Source organism: Onychostoma macrolepis, chromosome 07, assembly GCF_012432095.1.
Source record: "Onychostoma macrolepis isolate SWU-2019 chromosome 07, ASM1243209v1, whole genome shotgun sequence".
In the NCBI taxonomy this organism is placed as follows: Eukaryota; Metazoa; Chordata; class Actinopteri; order Cypriniformes; family Cyprinidae; genus Onychostoma; species Onychostoma macrolepis.
Window position 1 is genome coordinate 23,548,924 of NC_081161.1, and position 21,719 is coordinate 23,570,642.

The following is a 21,719-nucleotide window of genomic DNA, read 5'->3' on the forward strand; positions in this document are numbered from 1 at the left end:
TTTCATTTTCCTTCCACCCTTGAAGAAATTATCCTTTAAACCTATATATTGAGAATTATACCATGCTAAGTGTTTACTATTGGAGTTGTCCTTTAGTAACAGATAGTTGCGGTTGCTCCATCTGGACGTCATTAGAGTTGCACATCCTTCCTGCATATTTTCCATCCCTCTCTCCTTTTCTGTAAATCTTTTGCCTAACAAGACTGTCTGCAACTTTATTCTCACAACCCTGAGCCTGTTGGAATGGAGCCTGTAGGTGTGACCGTGTATGAGACAGTGAGACGATGGAAGACATCGTGAGCTCATTGGGTGTTTTTCAATCCTGATTTTCCTTAACTTGACTAAGTTGGATATGAATCCCTCTCTCTCTCACACACACACACACACACACACACACACTGTTTAGACAGAATTAGGCCTCCTGGCATCAAGTAGGCATCAAGTTAACTGACCATAGCACTGATGCACAGCCTGTTTCTAATACACAGCCTGGTTCTAAGTTCATCATCCATCATAATGCCAAAAGCAGCAGCCTCCCACACACACAAACTCATGCACACAAAAAACGAGCCCTGCAGAGGCAGCCAGTGGAACTTCCATTGACCTTCATGTCTCTCAGAAGTGACTGCTGTAGGGGGAGAAGGCTGTTTGTAGGAAGATCCTGGGAGGTGAGTGGGAGAGAAGCAAAGAAAGACATAGTCCAAAAAGAAAGAACACATCACGAAATAGTCAGATGATGGGAAAAGAATTAGCCAGAGAAAACAGAAGAAAAACAACACATGTTGGGCAAGACAGTCATTTGGAATGAGTTGGTTCGAATGCTTAGGGAGATCCTACATCACAGGCTCTGCAATTTTCCTTTGCTTCTTTCGGCATGGCGGATAAGTGAATGGATGGCTTGAGTCAGGCTTTATCTCTCCTTGAATGAGTTCCTAAGAAAGCATGAATAGAGCTATGAAGAAAAGGACAGAGGGGGTCCTTCTGGGTAGGTATGCTTGCAGGGCCTGACCGTTGTTTCTAGACACACCACCATGCATCTACCGATCCATTTACGAGAACTAATATTGCACTTTATGAATGAACAGTCACGCTCAAAGTGGTATGAAGTTGTTCAGTTACATTTGCCACAAAAGAAGAGGAAAGTAAAAGTACGCTTCAACCTTAACCAGACTAAATCGCATTTTAAAAAGTGCACCGCATGACCTCTCTGAATACAGCTGTGAAAGAGAGAGGAAGGAGAAAGAGAGCGTTTTTTGGTGAAAGTCACAGAGGTTTCCAGTAGTTGTCTTTTGTGCTCTAAGGGTCTTGTGTGTTTCACATGCTCACAATGCTTTTCAGGCATCCAGCGGTGCTTTTGCTTTCAATTCTTCCCTGGATCTCTTTCCATCATTCTTTGGCATTCCCTGTCTTTCTCTCCAGGGCTGTAATAATGGTACTCAGTATGAGGTCCTTTCTTCATAGCTTTGCTAATTACCTTTCAACAAAAGTTAATTACACCGCTCTGAAGTGTTTGTTATTCTTTCGCAAACATATTCAATGCACTATTCTCAAACATAGCCGACTAACAGCAGATTATGTGTGCCATTAACCTCAGTTGTGCATTTACACGTTAAAAGTGAAGACTGGGTGCTTTTTTAACTTCTTGAAAAAACAGAGGCTGGCTAGATGCTATAATCTGCTCTCATGACACTTAAAAGGATTTCTTGCACCTGTTCATGTGCACTGACCCAAACATAAGTAGTGAATGCAGAGCTAGTGACTTTAGAACAGAGCCTCTAGTGTGAATGAGATGGAATGGGTGATGAGGCAGAGAGATTGGAATAGCAAGAAGTAGTAAATGTGTCTCTCAGGATTTGTGTGTGTGTGTGTGTTTGTGTGTGTGTGTGTAGAGTGTCACTGTGGGGGGTTAGCAGAGGTTGGCTCAAGGGGAATGAAAGTTTCAGTTCACTCATGCAAACTCACAAGCACTTGAGCACTAGGCAAAGGACAATTAACCAGAATGCTTCTTCTCATGAGGACTGTTTTTTTTTTGTTACATTTTCTTTTGGCAGAACGTTGTGTTTGCTTGTATGTCTTGTTTTGCTGCTCCATTTATCATGCAGCTCTAAATATCTTTTTAAGTATTCACTCAGGTCAGTTCTAATATCTCTTATTTCCTCTTATGGACATTTGCATTCACTTTCTATTTAATCATTATATTTTTAATTTTGTTGGGTATTTTTCTGTAGGCTTTTACATAAATATTTATATTTATATTGATAAATTGATAAATCTCATCACGTTATATTATATAACTTTAATGCTGTATACCAGAGGGATGCCTTTGTACTTTTGACTGAATTGCCTAGCAACTTTATGATGGCTATTGTTGTTTATTAAATATTATTATTTAATAAATATTTTGTATAAATAATAGTAGTATTTAATTATAGTATTTAGTAGGGCTTCTCAATTTATTATGACAAAAATCATCGGTACAGTTATTTTGGCCAATATTGTAATCACGATTATTTAACACGATTATGAGTGGGCCATATGACCAAAACTTTAAATCAATAATTTATTTAAAGATAGCGATCTTTAAATAAAATATATAAATAATCTAATTTAAAATAAAATAACATTGTCTTCACTGTAAGAATTAAACTTTATTTGTCACTTATTAAAGCTACAAAAAGTCCTTCAGTCAATAGCAGTGAGTGATTTTGTCTTTGTTTTTGTTGTTTGATTAAAATAAAGCACACAGTCGGCAGCAGGAGCCCACTGTCACTTTAAGAGTTTCAATTGACCAATTTCCAATTTTGGTTCCAATTTACTGTTACACACGTATTTTCATTCTCAACTGTTTACGTTCATTTACTACATAACCGACAAGGGTTTACATGAATAACCACTAAGCGCCGCATTTGACACATTCTTCCTTCCAGTCAACTTTGCATTTAATATGCTTTGATACAGCACTCTGTAAACAGCCACACCTTTCAGTAATGACCCTCTGTGACTTACCCTCTTTGTGGAGGGCGTCAATGTTCGTCTTCTGGATCAGCAGGCTTCCCCATTAATGTGGTTTCAAAGAACAAGAGATACCCGGAATTTATACTGTAGGGATGGTCATTAATTGAAACTCAAATATAAATATTCTAATTTTCTGAGATACTGAATTTGGGATTTTCCTTAGTTGTCAGTTATAATCATCAAAATTAAAAGAAATAAACATTTGAAATATATCAGTCTGTGTATAATGAATGAATATAATATACAAGTTTTACTTTTTGAATGGAATTAGTGAAATAAATCAACTTTTTGATGATATTCTAATTATATGACCAGCACCTGTATATTAAATAATATGTACCTACAGTACACTATTGTTAAAAAGTTGGGGTCAGTCAGTAAAGTTTTTTTGAAAGTTAACTTTTATTCAGCACGGATGCATTAAATTTATCAAGAGACAGTAAACACTTCTACATAATTACAGAAGATTTCTGTTACAAATAAATGCTGTTCTTTTGAACTTTCTCTTAATCAAAGAATCCTTAATTTCCACTAAGACAATATTAAGCAGCTCAACTGTTCGATATTGATAATAATAAGCAATTTTCGAGTACTTGAATCATACATCATACATCAAATAGTTTGAATATCCCTGATCTAGAAACATTATTTTGGAAAATTTCTGAAATATAAAATACCTAAAATTTGACAGAGTTAATCTAAAGATAATGGACTTATATTATTAAATACTTTGTGTACCCCTTATACAGCTAAATATGGTTGTCACTTCTCTGATAAGTTTTTAAATGAGGTGCAATTTAGAAATCACAGAAAAAGTAGTATATGTCTTTTCAAATTTTTATATTGTCTTTCTCCACATTGTTTTCTCCCACCAGCCCCGAGTTCTCAAACACATACATTCAGTCAAGAGAGACTGTGTTTTTTAAAAACAGCACTTTAACAAGCATAAACAAAACACCACACCCTTGTGCCAGACATGAATGTCTCTGGGTGCTAATATTTCATCAAAAATAGCTAACACCAAATGGCATTTTCAAAACATTGGTCTATTTGTTTGAGCGTCCCCACCAGTCCAATGCAGCAACATTGACTCAGTTAATAGCGTGATTTAGGGCGGACTGTCTGTTTGGCTGACTGGTGGCAGACTGGGCAGTGTTTGTAAAACCTGTTTGAAAACAGTCATTATTTTTGCATTTTTATTCAATGCTACTAGGGTTATTAAATCTTTTTTTTTTCTCAAAACTTTTGTATTTTTGGCATTAATAAACTCTAGACTTCTTTAAACATTTTAGGCAAAAATAAACAGCCAAAGTAATTTTTCAAAATAATATGTTCAGTCTCTCAGTAGCACATAAATTCCCGAGTCATGTCCATGATGGTGTTTTCAGCTGCATGCAAGCCTTAACAGGACTGTGTGGGCTATGACTAACTCAGACTTTAACAATAAAGCTTTGTGTTTCTGCAACTGGAACCGTGTATGTGTGTGTGTTTTAGGGAGTGTATGTATGAGTGGTGGGGTGTGTGTTTGTCGGTTGAGGGAAATTCACTTTAGCAGAAACAGACAAAAACACTCAGATCTGCAGAGCTGTAAAGCATAAACACATTATACTTAGTGCTCATGAGTATTTCTATAAGAAACTCCCCTGGGCCTCATCCAATGTAAAATACCAGTGTGTTAATGCTTTTGTAAGTAAATAAAAGAATTGTGCAGTTTTCCATATGTTGGAACTAGTGTTTTACACTCAATTAAATCTAAACTATATAAGCACCAAATGAATTGACCTCATGTTTTGAAGATCATGAAGTGCTCATTAGAGCATTTGCAACATCTGCTCGTTTTGAGCACTTTAAGATCCCTATATAGTGAGCTATTTATTAGCTTGTTGTACGTTTTTAATAACTGGGGATGATACAACATGAATTATGAGAACATATCTACCATATTGACAGTTGTTTTGCTCAGTTCACTCTAATCTTGGCAAGTGTTCCCCTCATCCCAAACCAAAATCACTGATTTCAATATTTTCATCTGTTATAGCTACATTATTATATGCACCACTGTAACAGAAGAGCATGGCGCAATAACAGGGTCATGGGTTTGTTTCACAGGGAATGCATAAATGTACATTTTTAATTAATAAATGTAAATGAATTAATAAATGTGAGTTTATTTTTAATAAATTTAAATTTATGTTTTATTTACAAACAAATGAATTTGCACAATTATGCTGTAGATTTACTGACATTTTCTCTGCAGCCTCGATTTGCATTTCATTAGGAATTAATATAGTTTCATGTTATTGTGACATTGCGGTTGGAGGCAGACGGAGCACTTGTGCTAAGGGAGGCCCGCTGCCCATCTACATACTGATAGTTATTGCTCATTACCAAATATCTTGTTTTACACAGTAATGGGGGTGGGAGATAAAAGAGAGACCCAACTGTGCTGTCTCAGGTTTTGTGTGCGAGTCTCTGAATTGCTTGATCTAAGAACAGCCCCAAGGATATTATTTTCACATCACGCTTTTCCCAAGGCAGTCAACAGCATCATCTATAGCTGGTGTTGTATTTCTGCATTTAAAAGTGTGTGAATTTAGGTTGTATAACCTACAGTGATAAACCTTCTATTATCACTAATGGCAATAACCTTTAAAATATCTGTTAGAGATCAACTAAATTTAGCTCATGATGACCTCTTTTACTTTGTTCATTGTATTCTACTATCAGTATATTGTATATATTGTATCAGTATTATCAACTTCTGTGATTTAAAACTCACTTTTCATATCCAACTAAAGATGTCCAAGCACCATTACAAGTTTCCAAACGTTTTATGTTATCTAGTCATATGTTTTAAGATTAAACTAATTGTGATGGCCCACAGTGGTTTTTATCATTCTTCTGAACTTAGAGTTAGCACAGTGTTACAGGCTAATAGTTGTGCGTGTTGTGGAGTATTGAGAGTTTATGTTTCTAGGATAATTTAATCAGTGATACCTAATTGAGCGTAATGAACATGCTTTTTTTGTGCTATGCCCCCGCTGACACTTTTTAAGCACAATAAAATTAAGTCTGACATGTTAATTACGAATAAATTATGCATAGTACACTCTCTGTCCTTGGCGGGAGGTCAGGGTTCGTATATAAAATGACTTAGTTTATATATTTACTTTGCAGGGGCCTTCTCCAGTTCAGAAATCTTTCAGGTGCTTTGAGTTTGAGGTATATTATTGATTATTTCCTGTGGTGATGCTGTTAACTCAACGGTCTACCAAGTTTCATCGATCTTGAGCACATAAGTGCTCCTAATGTCATATGGATTGTTTTTAACGTGTTAGAGAGAGCCGACTTCCCTCTTTCACATATTTACACTCATAAATATAGCTAAAACTGAAACAAGTCTCTGTCGGGTAAAACTGTCAGTTTTTATATTGTATTGGTCTGAAAATCACTGGTCAAGTACAGATTTGATATATTCAGTGAAGAGTCCTGTGGTGACCCCTGACAGATGTACTTCATGAAAACATTTAGCTGTATCCCCAGAAGTAAAACAAACACCAAGCTCACAAAGAAAAGAGGTCAGAAACCAGACCGATACAGCAGCTCACAACAAGAGCAAAAGAAAAAAAAAAGATGGGAGAACTTACAAGTCTTGCTAACCAGGCCAAAATGTTTCATTTAAGCATTATTGTGTGTGTCCAGATGTGTTCGGTCACAAGACATTAGGGAGCATTCAGTAATTGTTATGATATATGAGAGTAGGTTTTTGTCTGTGTTCAACAGCAGCTGGTGTGGCGGGCGTTTCTTATTAATGTGTTTAACTGCAGATGTCAAGGGTGTCAAGCTATGGAAACAGAATAATGACAATAGTTTTTGAAACATAAATTCCACAAATCGAAAAAAAAGATGCATTGCAATTAACAGTGCTTGCATTTTAATGCCTTGTATTTCCAGGGCTTGCATTTTTAGGTCCTGAAATTTAACATAGTTGTTTATTTAAGCTGTGAATATTTCAATTCAAAATATTTCACACACATTTTCATAATTAAAAATTCAATAATTCACATTCACCTTCCAGAATTCACTTCTAAAATATTCAATCTGTTTAAAAATACGACGCATAATATTCGACAGGCAAATTTTGGTCATTTTATTTCACTTTCCAAATTCGCTTCCACAAATTCAGTGGTTAAAGTTCGGCAGAAAATTCATCGTTGCACATCCGGGAAGCGCAGGAATAGCAGTAGAGCACCGATGCATGACCTCCAGCTGATGTCAGCCGCTCACCAGCAGGTGGCGCAAGCGGCGGTTGATGAAGGCCATATGTGGATCAAGTCATTGATTTACAAAAACTGATTCGCAGAAATGGAGTAAGCGCTAAGTAGAAGTTTTGATTATCGGGGCCAGTATAAACATGTGGAAACGCTGATTGTGTGTATGTTTAATTCAGCATCTTCGCTGTTTCCCGTAGCCTACATATAAGCAGCTTTCTCTACCACAAAGGAGATTATAATGTTCTTTTACCCAAAGCTGAAGTACAGAACTAACATTACATCTGAGGAAGACATATATTGCTTTCGGTTGCTTAGTTTCTGTAACTTTGTATCATGGCTTGTGTGACACTGTGCTGTAGTACTGGGGTTCCCCTCATACGTCACACTCCAGGATTCCCCAACAACGCGCGCCTCAGTGAACTAATACAGTGATTATACGACCTCAGATCTCAGAATACACTTTACTGATGATCATGCAAATTATTTACAGGCAAGCAAATGAGGTCAGAAGAACGCAACGCGCTGCATTTTCGTTACTTTCCCATACCACTGATCTATAAGAGTCGACAGTCCTACAAAGATATCAATACCACGATTAGTTTTAACAGTAAGCAACCACTTTATATCGACAGTTCAAAACCGCCTAGGTGTATTGTTGCTGCAAATGTAAACCTGCGAAAGCATTGTCGCGCTATTGCACCCAAGGGGCCATCTGACAATTCCACCGACTGGGTTAAACCGTCCAATGTATTTAAATTAAAATGACTTCTAACATTTAACATAACACACTGTCAAATTGTAAAGCTTGTATTACTCATAGTGATTTACTACAGATGAGATTTTGCCAGTACCTCCCTTTATCCATATGTACAGTACACAATTATTTACATATAAAAGATCCCTGGAAAGGGTTTTTTTCATGTTCCAGCGGTTGTAGTATGTTGCTAGATACAAAACTGACTTACTGCAGATTAGATTTTGCCAATATCTCCCTTACGGTATGTACAGTACACATCATTTTTTTTTTTTTAAACTACAGTAATTCACCAAAAGGGTTTTTCATGTTCCACAGGTTGTAGTACGTTTTGAAATTTTGCCAATATCTCCCTTACTGTATGTACAATTCACAATTGACCTATCGGTAAGCGCCATAGAGAAACATTGGAAGATCCGAAGATCGCATCGGTTTTATGGGGTTTATGCTACAAAAATGGAAAAACGATGTGCCTGTGGTACTTGTAACACTGATTCCAGGTATCCTGAGAGGATGGGCAATATAATTTATTTTATTACATTTCCTGAATCCAAACAAAACAGAGCAAAATGTCCCTAAGTATTCACCCCAATACAAATGAAGACAAAAACGTTCATTTTCTGGTTGTCATACACTCATTAAGTTACGGTTTTCATCTGCTCAAGCAGAACATTAATGTTATCTTGTGCTTTAGCAAGGTATCTCTGGCTAAAACAAGCTAACGTTGAAGTTAGTGAGTCCATGCTAACGTACAAATTAAATAGCGGACTGTTCTCGCGTCTTGTACAGTGTAGGTCAAAAACATAAACGAAGGTCTACATTTCAGTGCCTCTCCATATTAAACTGGTTAAATGTACATTAATTTAATCGTACCCTACGATACATGAACAGTGTTGATCCTGCATGTTGTCATCCGCGATCGTGATGACCAACCGTAATATGAGACTTCTCCCGCTTGCATTGTGATCTGTAAACCCTCGCTTCGCGTTACCCACCGTATTTATTTTTAAATATTTTGAGGGACAAACAAACGGAGTTGCTCACTGTCTTTCAATGACAGCTACAGTTTGAAAACCTTGTCCCACGATGTTTTTGCACAATTTTGGACACAGAAGCGCTCTGTGACCCTCCATAGACAGCAAATAATCAGCGTTGTTTACGTTCAGTAGACAGTGCACGCATGCTGAACGTATAACAACGCTGATTACGTCCATTATCAAAATGATGTAAGACGGTAACTCGTGGAGAAGAATTGTTGAATAAATTATGTAATTATTGTTTTCTTTGCACACAAAAAGTATTCTCGTTGCTTTGTAAAATTACAGTTGAACCACTGATGTCACGTGGACTATTTTACCGATGTCCTTGCTACGTTTCTGGGTCGGGGAACATCCCAGTTGCATTAATGTATACGGAGGGTCAGAGAACTCTCACATTTCATCAAAAACATCTTAATTTGTGTTCCGAAGATGAACAAAGGTCTCATGGGTTTGGAACAACATGAGGGTGAGTAATTCCATTTTTGGGTGAACTAACCCTTTAATGTTGGTGTGATTTTTTTATTTTTTTACACTTTCATTATAATTTACGTTGACATTACCCTGAAGGAGTGTTAAATGTTTAAAAGAACCATTAAAAGGCTTTTAAGTTCGCACACGTCATAAACTGAGATGTTGAAACATGCTTTAATAGGACCAGGCTGTGTGAGTGCAAATCTGGGCCATGTGTTGTGAGGTCTATCGGTTTCTCAGAGGAAATGAGCATGGCAACCAAGAAATCCACTTTGAAGTTGCTAGTTGAGGGAAGATCCTTGTGAATCAGATGTGCCTCGCCTGAGGTACAGTGCAGTGCCAACAAAACGTACAAAAATAAAAACAATATACATGTACAGTCTTTCCTCACTCCATTTTTAAGATTTTAAGACATCATTTTTTTAATGACATCTGTGCCTTTATTATGAAGTAGGAGCAGCAAGGAATGGGTCGCCCAAAGCACTCTTCCTCTATACAGTATGTTGGAGCGTATTATAATGTTATAAAATAACAGTCTGTATTTTGCTGCTTCGCTCAGACTGGGGTAAGACAGCAGCATCAAGCCAGCAAATTACTTTTAAAACTCTTATGTAATGAATTACATTTTTACTCTGTACTGATTTTAGATATCATTTTAAATTGTTGGCAGTCTTTTAAAGAAAAATAAGATATTTAGTCACCTAGCATACAGTATAAGTACCAGTTGTAGTGCTAATAGTAATGATAGTACTGTTAACTACTTGCTGTGACTTGTCATTTTATTAGTCAGACCACAGAAGAAAATGAACTAGAATACATAAGTGGAGTATTATTAAAATAAAATAGAAATAGTCACTTTGCTGCTTTGGTTGCCATGAGAGAACAAGTTATGTTTGGATGATTGTTGTTGATGGGCCAACAAGCAGATTTAATCAAGATTTTTGGCTTTCTTAGAGACAGATCAGTTCTTCCATTCCATTTTTTTTTTATTAAATCTGAACATGTGATTTCATGGAAAATGTCATTAATGCATCAGTCTGACATTCCGGAATGTGAGTGTACTTAGTTATTTACATGGCAAAAAGTTCCAAATTTTCTTTAACTTTTCATTTTATCCACAACAATTTACTCACTACCATTAACATTATTTACGTAAACACTTATAATGTAAACATACGTATAAACAAATCACACAGCATGTATGAACACAATTTGACCTGGTTACAGTGCCCTGAGGGAGATGAATGAGACATGCAGGTTGAGGTTGTTTCATCCCAGACCAGTCATCTTCCTTTTACAGCCCTAATAAACGCGTGTGTGTGTGTGTGTGTGTGTGTGTGTGTGTGTGTGTGTGTGTGTGTGTGTGTGTCAGTAAGAGAGGGAGTGAAATGTCTGTTGGGTTTAACTCTTGGGCTCTTTAAAAACAGGAAATGACAATACTCTTGCCTGTTCTTGTGGATTCCTTAAAGGGATTTTTATATAACCTGCACTGAGCATTGCTGTTAGAGTGGATTGTAAACACAGATAACAGAACAAGTAGCCTGCTTTTTATAAGTTTTTTTTTTTTCTTTCTTTTTGTCTGGTAATTTTGTCTTCTTCAGTTGGATGGCTGATGTGTAAAAAAAAAAATCAGAGACTCTCCCATATGTGGAATGAAAATGGCACTAGTGCAACAGTCAAGACATTTGTATGCAGTACAGCATTCAACCTCTGCCTGATAACAAGTTAAATGTAATCGCTGAATGAGATTTCCTACAGTCAAGAGAGGTATGGTTTGATTGTTCCTGCAATACAATGTGTTATTGTAGCTTCCTGCATGCTTGTGGGATGATAGTGAAGATAAGCCCTAGATCTTCTTAAGGTTAAACGGCCAAAGAAAATAAATTGGCTTTCTGCTCTTAAAGAAGGAAAATATATTCAAAACCCTTTGGGACAGGGTTAAAACAACACCTTACAAAGGGCTGGAATAAAAATATGGAACCACAACATGACAAACAAAGAGCTCTTATATTCAGGTTTGTAATGATAGTTGTAAAAGATAGTGTATGTGCACATACAGTTAGGTTATAAGAAAACAAGAATTAACATTTTTGCATGCAGCATTGTAATATAAAACAACTGGCGAATAGAAAAGTACTAGTCACTCCAAAATATAACTGTTTCATAAACCTTGTTATGAAAGAGAATGTTGTTGTACCCAGGAACCTTAAGAAGCTAAAAGACTAAAAAGGAGTTGATATGCCAAGAACCGTGTGGTGCTGCAGAGAACCCTTTTAGCTCACAGGGGGTCCTTTGAATGTTAATGGCTCTACTTAGAAACATTTGTCATCCAAAGGACTGTTGAAGTACCTTTTTAAAAATGTAGGAACCTTCATTCCTTCTGTGAAGCTCATTGTAATGAAGTAGATATTAGAGCAGAGAAGCGTGGGCACACTGTATACTAGAAAGCTATTGCAGCACAGCAGTCCATACAGTAATGAACTCTCAAGCTGTTCATGTGTTTACCACAAATAACCTTTAGTACGAACAATCAGAGGATGTTACTTTAAAGGAATTGTTCATCCAAACATAGTTCATAATTGAAACGGTATGTGGGTGTGTGTTGAATTAATGGTGTAGGACAAGGCCACTCGTGACTTGTAGCTCAAGGACCTCAAGTCCCTTGTACTAAATCTTACACACAAACACCTCTGGAAAGCACCTCTACAAATTGAGCTCCTCAGTACAGTACATAATCAATTCCAGGGCTCCAGGTAGTGAGTGAACGGTAGTGGTGGGGATTTTTCATTAACTTTTTTCACAGGTTACGTTGTTCTGTGAGTAGGTTAGTGATGGGTCATTCATGAGAGATCTGTTTGTTCATTGCGTCTGTCATGTGACAAATGAACAAAAAACTAATCTAATACTAAAAAAGTAATCATTTATGTTCCCTGTAAATTATCTTTGGCTGTGTTATAATGATTTCTCAATTCGGAATATGATCAAGATTGCGTAGGTGGATGTGTTCGGGGAATTTGGCTGTTAAAAGTATATAGCCTTTTAAATGAACAAAATTATTTGAATAAAGATTTGTTCATTTTGATGAACGAGAGACAGTAAAATGATTCAAACTTCAAACCAAAACTCATGCAGATGAAGCTTTATATGTGATGACAAAGTTCAAAATGATCTGTTTTCAAATTGCACAGGATGTTAAAGTCATAACATAATATTCTGCAAGCAATTGTTGGAGAATTAGCCTTTATAAATCAAAACTCTGTACCGGCAAATCATACTTTGTGTGAAAAGTAATAAAAGTTGTTGGAGTTTTACTGCCTCAGTACTGGAAACTGCAGTGATTCGTACATATTGGTACGTTTTTTCAGTTTTGCAGAAATGTATTTCCAATGAGCCTATGTTGAAATTTTTATATTTCAGGAAACAAATTGGAGTAGGATATTATTAAAATGTTGAGATAAAAACTTCCTTAGGTGCAATTTGTGACAGTCTTAAGGTTCCAAAGATGAAGACAGGTCCAAAGTTTCCAACACAAAGATTTTTTAATCAAAGAATAAACACAGAGTATCCAAGCCAATGTAACCGTGTGCGCTTAAACACAAATTACGACCGACAATGAACCAAGGAATGTAAGTACACACAGATAGCGAACTAAATAATGAACATGTGTGATAACCAAATGAATTGCCGTTATAGAGCAGGAAACTAGAAAAAAGATGGGAAATGAAACAAAACTAAAAGTCCATGATAATGAAAACTAAACCGATAGTTAATTGTAATGTTTGTATACAACTTTGATTTTATTTGATTGCTGATTATTAAATAAATTTGATGAATTAATTGATTTTTAAATATAGTTATACCAATGAATTGTTGAACAAAAAAATTGGCAATCTTATATTACATTGTATAGTATTGTATTATAATGTATGATTTTGGGTGTGAGTGCAGCCGAGCTGTGTGTGTTCTTTCTGAGATAAACAAGCCTTTATGGCTCTGCACTCATTTAGTTAATTGCATTTGCCTGTCAGCTGAAGCTTTTATGTGAAGAGGGGATTACAGGAATGACTTTACTGATATAAACGCTATGTCGGCTCAATACTGAGGTCATATCTTTGACATTTCTAAATATCTAAATGCTTGTCCCTGCAAATTAAATGCTTGTGGCAAATGAATCAACCAGTGGCCCAAAGAGCAACTTTATCATAAACTTCATCATGTATGATGCTGACCTTTAATGGCACACTGACATTTCTACTTTGACAATTGACATTTGATTCTGTGTATTCTACAGTGTATCAGTGATTTCTTAAAAATTAATTATTCTGGTTTTGTATGTGTGTGTATGCTGGACATTCATCCTCCTGCGCACACACACACACATAATTCATGTGTTTAGATCCTTTTATGTTCTAATGTCACCTTCCACTCATTAGCACTTTAAATTAGCAGGATGTGTGGCAGATCAAAGGAAATAGAGGCTTTTGAAAAAAATACTGGTGTGTCTGAGTGGTGCAAGAGAATGACACAGGTGAGAGAGCAGGAGATAGATGAGGTTAAACGGTGAGGAGGACATTAATTAAAAGCCGTTGAGCATGGGATGAATACTCTTAATTATACATGCGCTGCGCACACAAACGCACTGGTTTATAAATGATATGACTGCTTCATATGAACTGTGCTTTTGATTGATGTGTTCAGTGTTTTGGAGGTACAGTACACGGATCTGTTTTTACGGTTTAAGCAAACAGTCACACAGTGGTTTGTGAAACAAGGGCAAGGAATTTTGGTGCCAGTGTGAAGTCAAAAAAACTGGTAGCGTTGTCAGTGCATGTGGGGGGAATGTTTACATCAGGTTTTACATTTACTTGGCTACGTGCCCTGTATGTGTTCCCTGGCAGTCACATTGCTAGTGCCATCCTTTAACAGATGAATTATATGAACAGATGTGAAGTTAAACTTGTCTTCATTCTGTCCATCACAGCATTTTACTAAAAATGATGATCTGAAGCTGTGTGTGGTTTGAGCATGGGTTTGGAGGCCAGAGTTTAGCTGGGTTAAGTATACCTCTCTGTGTGAATGGTTAGTAAACGAAACCTTATATCACCCTAGGGCAAAGCCAGCCATCTGTATTCTGTCATTACTGTCAGCCACAGACCATATAATGTACGCAGACTATCATCCAGACACACACACTAGAAATTATTACAAAGTCATTCTGGGTCTTGCACTCAAGTACATACACATCACTCAATTATGTAACACAATCAGTCACACCGATACAAAGTAGAAAAGGCATCTTTCCATGAAATTCTCCTTGTACAGTATGTGTACCATGTCCATTTGTTTATGTATGTGCGTCTAAGCCTTTTTGAAAATTCTCGGAGACAGATGTGGATATGTTTTTCCGGCCACTGCTGAAACCAATAACAACCATGCTGTGATTCAATTCCTTTTATGCGCATCAATACTCACAGCCTGCGCTGTGTGAGTAGTTGTCTGTGAACACTTTGTTAAAAACGTATATAAACCATATCATAATTGTGTAGAATTATAGGAGGATGTCCCTTTCAAAGATCTTAAAATACTTGAGACAAATTTATCCTTAGTGATATTAATGATTGAATATTTCTCAATAATGGTCCTGGACTTAAAAACACACACTTTCATGAAACATGAGCAGAATGAACACATTTCTTTTTAAATGTTTATAACCATGTAAAACTATTCTCCTAGATACTCATTGAATTAAATGTGACAATTTATGTAAAAATGTTTTTACCGACCATTTAAACAGAAATTTAGTCTGTCCAATAATCTGTAAGTGTTTCTCTGTACAGTAAAACTACTATCAGAAATCATATTAATATAATGATTTGGTGCACAAGTAACATTTATTTTTATTATGATAAAAACAGTTGTGCTGTGTATTTTTGTGGAAGCTGACATTTTCCCTTTTTCCGTATTCTTTGAATGAATGAATGAATGAGACTTTGATAAATAGAAAGTTCAAAAGAATAGCATTTATTTGAAATTGAAATCTTCTATAACATTATAAATGCCTTTACTGTCACTTTTGATCAACCGAATGTTCCTTGCTGAATAAAAGCATTAATTTCTCTTAAAAAATAATCTTACTTGAATGATATATAAAGTTAATTCATTTTGGGTTCGGGTTTGATAAAGATGGATGGTATGGTCACATATTGTTTCACATATAGAGGTGTTTGTGTGTATCCTGAGTTCAGATGACCTGTTCCAGCATGCTTCACCTTCTCTGTAATTACACACACTAATATATCTGCTTCATATAGTGGCTAGAGAGAGTCAGATCAATCAAACTCTTCTAGACTACTGTAGCTAGTAGCTAGTCTCATACACTGTACATTGGAGTCTTTGTAATGGTTTTGAACTTTAAATTGAACCCCATAACCCCAGCGCCCCTCCCCACAACCCCCTTTCTTTCTTTTATACATTGGTACCTCATATTACTTTTTTTATGTTTTCTTTTGTTCCAGAGCAGTGACTCAAGATAAATGCATGTGGTCTGTTAACTTTTGTTTTCCGCCATTACCCTTTTGTTCTCTCCCTCCGGCTGTCCTCCTTAGATTAATTAGGAGTAATATATCAGTCAATTTTGATCATTTTTGACATGACTGGAGGAAAATTCACATTTGTGGGTAAATTTCTCTCCCTCCTTCTCTCTTTCTTCTGTCTGTTACTTATATACACATAAAGATACACATTCTTCCTTCTTATGGGTAACACACACACACCGGTTTTTCCTTCTTTCCTCCCATTAGAATATACAGTTTATGAAAATATTAATGACATTTAACTTCAATACGTTATTGTTTCCAATTGGTTTGAATGATTTTTTTGAGGAAGTTTTTGTAGTGCAAAGCTTTTGTTGCATCATCTGTGTGTATAGTTTGATATTCGTTCATTCATTAATTCGTGGACATCTTAAGAGCTGAAAAGAACGGTACCTTCCACTCAGAGGATGAGGAACGAGAGAAAGAGAGGGAAATGTGGGACTGGATTTAGTTTTGCAGCAAAAAGAAAGCACAAGTATAAGAGAAAGAGATCCTGTCCCTGCTGCGGTGGCTTTTCAAAGCATGTCACGAGCAGACACTGATTTCCACTCAGCGACAATAAAAGTCAGTGACAGCCGCCTCTCTAAATCCTCATTGACCTGTTATGTATAATGGGCTTTACAGAAGGACTTGGCTCTGGGAATCTTTTCTCACATCGTGGGTTTAAAGGAGGAATAGTAGACCATGATTACTTGGAAACAAAATGCATTCTGCAAGTTGTGCATTTTTTCCCCTTTCTTTCTCACTTGGGTTGTTTTTCAGTGCAGAGAACCGATTAGATGCTCATGCGAATGAAGAGATGTTTGCTGGGATTATCAGAGCAATATATTTTCAGGAAATTAAGATCCTGTTTCCAGAACTCAGTCTTATATCCAGTATCCAGAAGGGTTTCTTAAAATTGAAATAAGATCCCAAAAGAGGAGCATTGTATCGAGGAGGAGTATTGTGTTTGGCACTACTACACAAATTGTGAACTAAACTGTGTGAATCTGACTGAGAATGCTTCCTCTTATAGAAGACATATTGTGGTACAGTATGATACAAATCAAACAGTGATAATACTTCATAAATTATGTAAATGAATACTTTTATTCAGAAATGATGCATTATATTTATCAAAACAAATACATCAAATAAAAAGCATCGAATAAATGCTTTTTAAAAACTTTCTCTTCATCAAAGAAATCTAAAAACAATCTATTACTGTCACGGTGCACACAGCAGGGAGGAACGAGGAACACGGAGACGAGGATAAACTTTAAAATCATAGTCTTTAATGGTGACATCAGGACAGGGCAAGACAAGGCAAGGTTCACACGGACAGGAACACCGGGGAATAACGAGTAGACCAGACCAAAACTAACTAAACAGGCAGGAACTAAATACACATGACAATTACTGATAATGACTAAACACAGCTGGACAATAAACATTGATAATAAAGAAGTGATTCTTGAGGACCAAATCAGCATATGATAACTAAAGGATCATATGACACTGTAGACTGAAGGCTACTGAAGCTTTACCATCACCAGAATAAACTTCATTTTAAAACATAATAGTATTATAATATAAAAATAAAAACACAAAAGTATTATTATATTAATAGTATTATCATTTTAAATTATAATACTGTTTTACATTTACTGTATTTTTGATCAAATAAATGCAGTCTTGTTGAGCATAAGATACTTCTTTCAGAAACATTTTAAAAAACCATATCCCCAAAGTTTTGAAGAGTTTTTAGTACAAATGCTTCAATCATCCTAAATGCATATCTTACTAAATTTTGTGTCTGCAAAACAGGAGCACAAAGCATGTAAGAAGGGGATGAGTGTGAGCTCTGGTTCAGGCAAGAGGAGCTGCTGCATGCTAATCAGAAGCGTTCATATACAGACCCAACCCTGCAAGCTATATTGAGTAGTAGACAGAGAATTGAGAATCTTTCTGGCAAATTTTTGTCTCTGTTATCCCTCCATTCCTTTGTAGAGAACACTTGTAATGCTAAATGTATTTCTACCCAACTTACTACTGCAGTGCACACAAGTCCATGTATTCTACAGGAAAGTTTTTATGTATTTAAGCATACATTATCTCTAAAGCATTAGACAAACATTAGCCATCTCTGTATGGAATCTGAATGAAGATCAACCCAAGCTGTTGAGGCCTAAACTACTTCTCCTTTCCTCAATTGACCTCAGCTGCTAAACACACCAGATTATGACTAAACCTGTACAAACAACCGCATTGGACTTTTAGTTTAGATAAAGCTGGTGTTCAGAGAGTGCTAACCCACATTCCTGGCTGATTCATTGGTCCCTTCTTTTTGTTTCTTCCTTTTCCCCTTCTTTTTGTTTAGTCTGCTCAATCACATTATGAAGTGCTTTTTGTGATTCCCGCTTTGGCCGTTCAGTCGCCCTGATTTCCAGCTCACACACTCCCATCATCTCTCACATCTTTATTTCCAATGAGAGGACTAAAGAGCAAAGTAAATAGAAGGTTTAATTAAACTCTGATCACATGAGACTTGATTTGCATAAGAATTTGGCCCTGTGTATGTGTTTGTGGGTGAAGTGAAAGAGATTAGGCACATAAAGAGCGACATACAGACCAAATAAGAATAAAAGCAGACTGGGATGGGCTGAGACTCTTGGCTCACCATTTCTTTACCTTTCACCCTCGGCTCTCACAGAAGCCGTTCGGGTGTGTCATCGTAACACCATGCCTCAGTTTAACAATAAACCAAGTGTCGGGAGTACACTGGACCATCTTCTTTATTATGACTACAGTTTAACAGGTTGATCTGGAACAAAATGGAGCTGTTTTTATTGCAGAGTGAGAGAGGGCAAATAAAGAAAAAGTGATGCCTTTTGCCAAAAATTGCGTGAGCGTGTGTGTAATGTTTCAACTGTGAGGTTTGTCTGGATTTTATTTGACACAATCAAACAATGAACCCAGTTCTCATGTCCTCTGTAAACCTTTTTAGTAATAAGCTTTGAAGAGGGAATTCTCTCTGCATTTTCGAAAGAAACAAGCATCATTTCTTCCGAAATGAAGCTTTGTGTTATGTAATGTCAAAATGTTCTCATGCTCATAGGATTGACTGTTGTTTTGTGTTGTTCCAGGTGCTGCTTATTCAATTCTTCAGGGATGGTCACAGGATGATGATGTCACTGTGGAGCTGTTGAGGAGGAGACGCTGGCTTCTCCTGGAGCCTCCTCCAATGGAAAGTAACAAAGCCAGTCAAGACAGTTTGAAGCCTGAGTCTCAGGATTCACCTGGTATACTTGCTGATGAAGACGCAGACAACAGCTCCCAAATAATGGTACCCTTTTAACTTGAACAAAATATACATTTTCCTTAAAGTTACCATGGCATGAAAATTTCACTTTGAGGTTTTTTAACATTAACATGAGTTCCCCTAGCCTGCCTATGGTCCCCCAGTGGCTAGAAATGGTGATAGGTGTAAACCGAGCCCTGGGTATCCTGCTTCACCTTTGAGAAAATGAAAGCTCAGATGGCCCAATCTGGAATCTTCCCTTTATGTCATCATACGGGGAAAGGTTACCTCCCCTTTCTCTGCTTTGCCCGCCCATGAGAAAATGAGCTACTACCGTGCGAGGCGAGCGCAATATTTTTTTTTTCCTCGAAAGACATCATGGCTTGCAAACGAGCAAAGCATGGCAGTTGCTCAGTGTTTGGATGTACAAATGAACACCAAAGTATTTTTTTAGTTCCTTCATCAGAGCCTATGGCTAGCATTAGCTACATGATAATAACTGTAACAGCATAAACAAACCAACTAAAGTACCATATCCAGACACAATATTTTAAACTAACCATTCGGAGATGTCCTGCTGTAGCTGCTGAGTTGCAACTTCTTCATCCGGTGCTTCTCCATCCGGATCAGATTCTGGGTCAAACTGAAAAGCTTGAACGAGCCATTGCAAGCTGGTTAAGGCCACACACCCACCCTCCACCTTGCCCCGCCTCTCTCCTCCTCATTAGCATTTAAAGCTACAGACACAGAAATGGCTCGTAGTGGCTGAAATTCTGCACCAAGGCTGAATTTCGGTAAACAGACTTCAGATACAGTACTAGGAACCACTTAGTACATGTCATGGGCCCTTTAAGAGGCCATTCACACAGAATGCCTTTTTCCATTCCACTGCGCTACTTTTCATTGTTTTCCTAAGTAAACACATGCTAGACTGACATCTTTGACGATTGTCACTCACACTTCACATGGCATTGTAAAAATGAGGTTCTCAAGTTGAAATATGTTCTACTTTTAAAAAACGGACACAGGTTATCAAACCACGGGTTGTGAAAATGAAAATTCTATCTTTAATTACTCACCCTCATGTCGTTCTAAACCCCTAAGACCTTCGTTCATCTTCAGAACACAAATTAAGATATTTTTAATGAAATCCGAGAGCTTTCTGACCCTCCATAGACAGCAACACAACTACCACATTCATGGCCCAGAGATGTATGAAAGGACATCAATAAAATAGTCCATGTGACATCAGTGGTTTAACCGTAATTTTAATGAAGCTACGAGAATACTTTTTGTGTGCAAAGAAAACAAAAAAAAGGCTTTATTCGACAATTTCCTCTCTTTCGTGTCAGAATTTTGGGGGGCTGTCGGGCCGCCAGCACGAGTGAGAACTCTGATCGGATTGGAGTAAATGAAGGCAACACACACAGAAGGCTGTTCTAACATTACATGATCTTTCCCAAGCATTCCAATATGCAAATATTTTTATAACTACATTGGCCACTTAAAATGAAGAAAATGATCGACATAACTGATATTCAAAAAGGTAAGCAAGCGCTGCTTTGTTTACGTTTCGTATATCTGCGTATATCTCGTATATCCTTGTTTCGGTTTCTCCTTTTAAATGACGAATATATACTATTGATAGCTGCTGATATAGACAGTTAATTCCTCTTACACAGAACGCACGTGTTAGTTTGTAGTCGGCTGTAGTCTGAGCGGTGTGTTCAAGTGCAGAGTTTGGACGCGAGGCAACAATGCCGTCGGCTTTCATCGCCGCTAGTTCTTTAAAATCGGCTTGGTGTGTCCCGGTCTTTACGGGTCTTTCATTTTTGGGTGAACTATCCCTTTAAAAAAAGCTAACTTTATTAACAAAATGTAGCTTTAATAACAAATTAAACAAACAACAAAACGGAAGCAATCGGCAGCCATCTCACTGCCAAATGCTACAGTATGTTGCTCTGTCTGTCTGTCTGCCTGAGGGACCATGTGATGCTGACGACTGCAGTTTGGCTGCTGAAAATTCGGCTTTCCTTAGTGGTTGGGCTAATTAAGCTCTAATGTGCACAATGAGCAGTTGTACATCCATCTGTGTGATCATTTTAACCATATGAAAAACATCATGCACAAGTATTTTTTGTATTGAATTAGTTTCCCACATGATGATTACTTCAAAGCACTGTGTGTGTATAAAGTATGCAGTTGCTAATTTTTATGTCCATGGGCTGGTTTCTTTGATGTTGCTTTACAAGGTCCGTGTGATGGAGTTTTAGTGTTTGAACTCCTACCAGC

The 21,719-nt window shown here is 37.0% G+C and overlaps 1 protein-coding gene across 1 annotated transcript in view; it reads left to right on the top strand.

Annotated features, from left to right (window-relative positions):
* Positions 1-21,719, top strand: part of plxdc2b (plexin domain containing 2b) — a 64,049-nt gene that overhangs the window by 7,543 nt on the left and 34,787 nt on the right. The window contains exon 2 of the mRNA XM_058781221.1: positions 19,273-19,472. Coding sequence (XP_058637204.1) covers positions 19,273-19,472 — 200 coding nt within the window. The remainder of the gene's footprint in view (positions 1-19,272; positions 19,473-21,719) is intronic.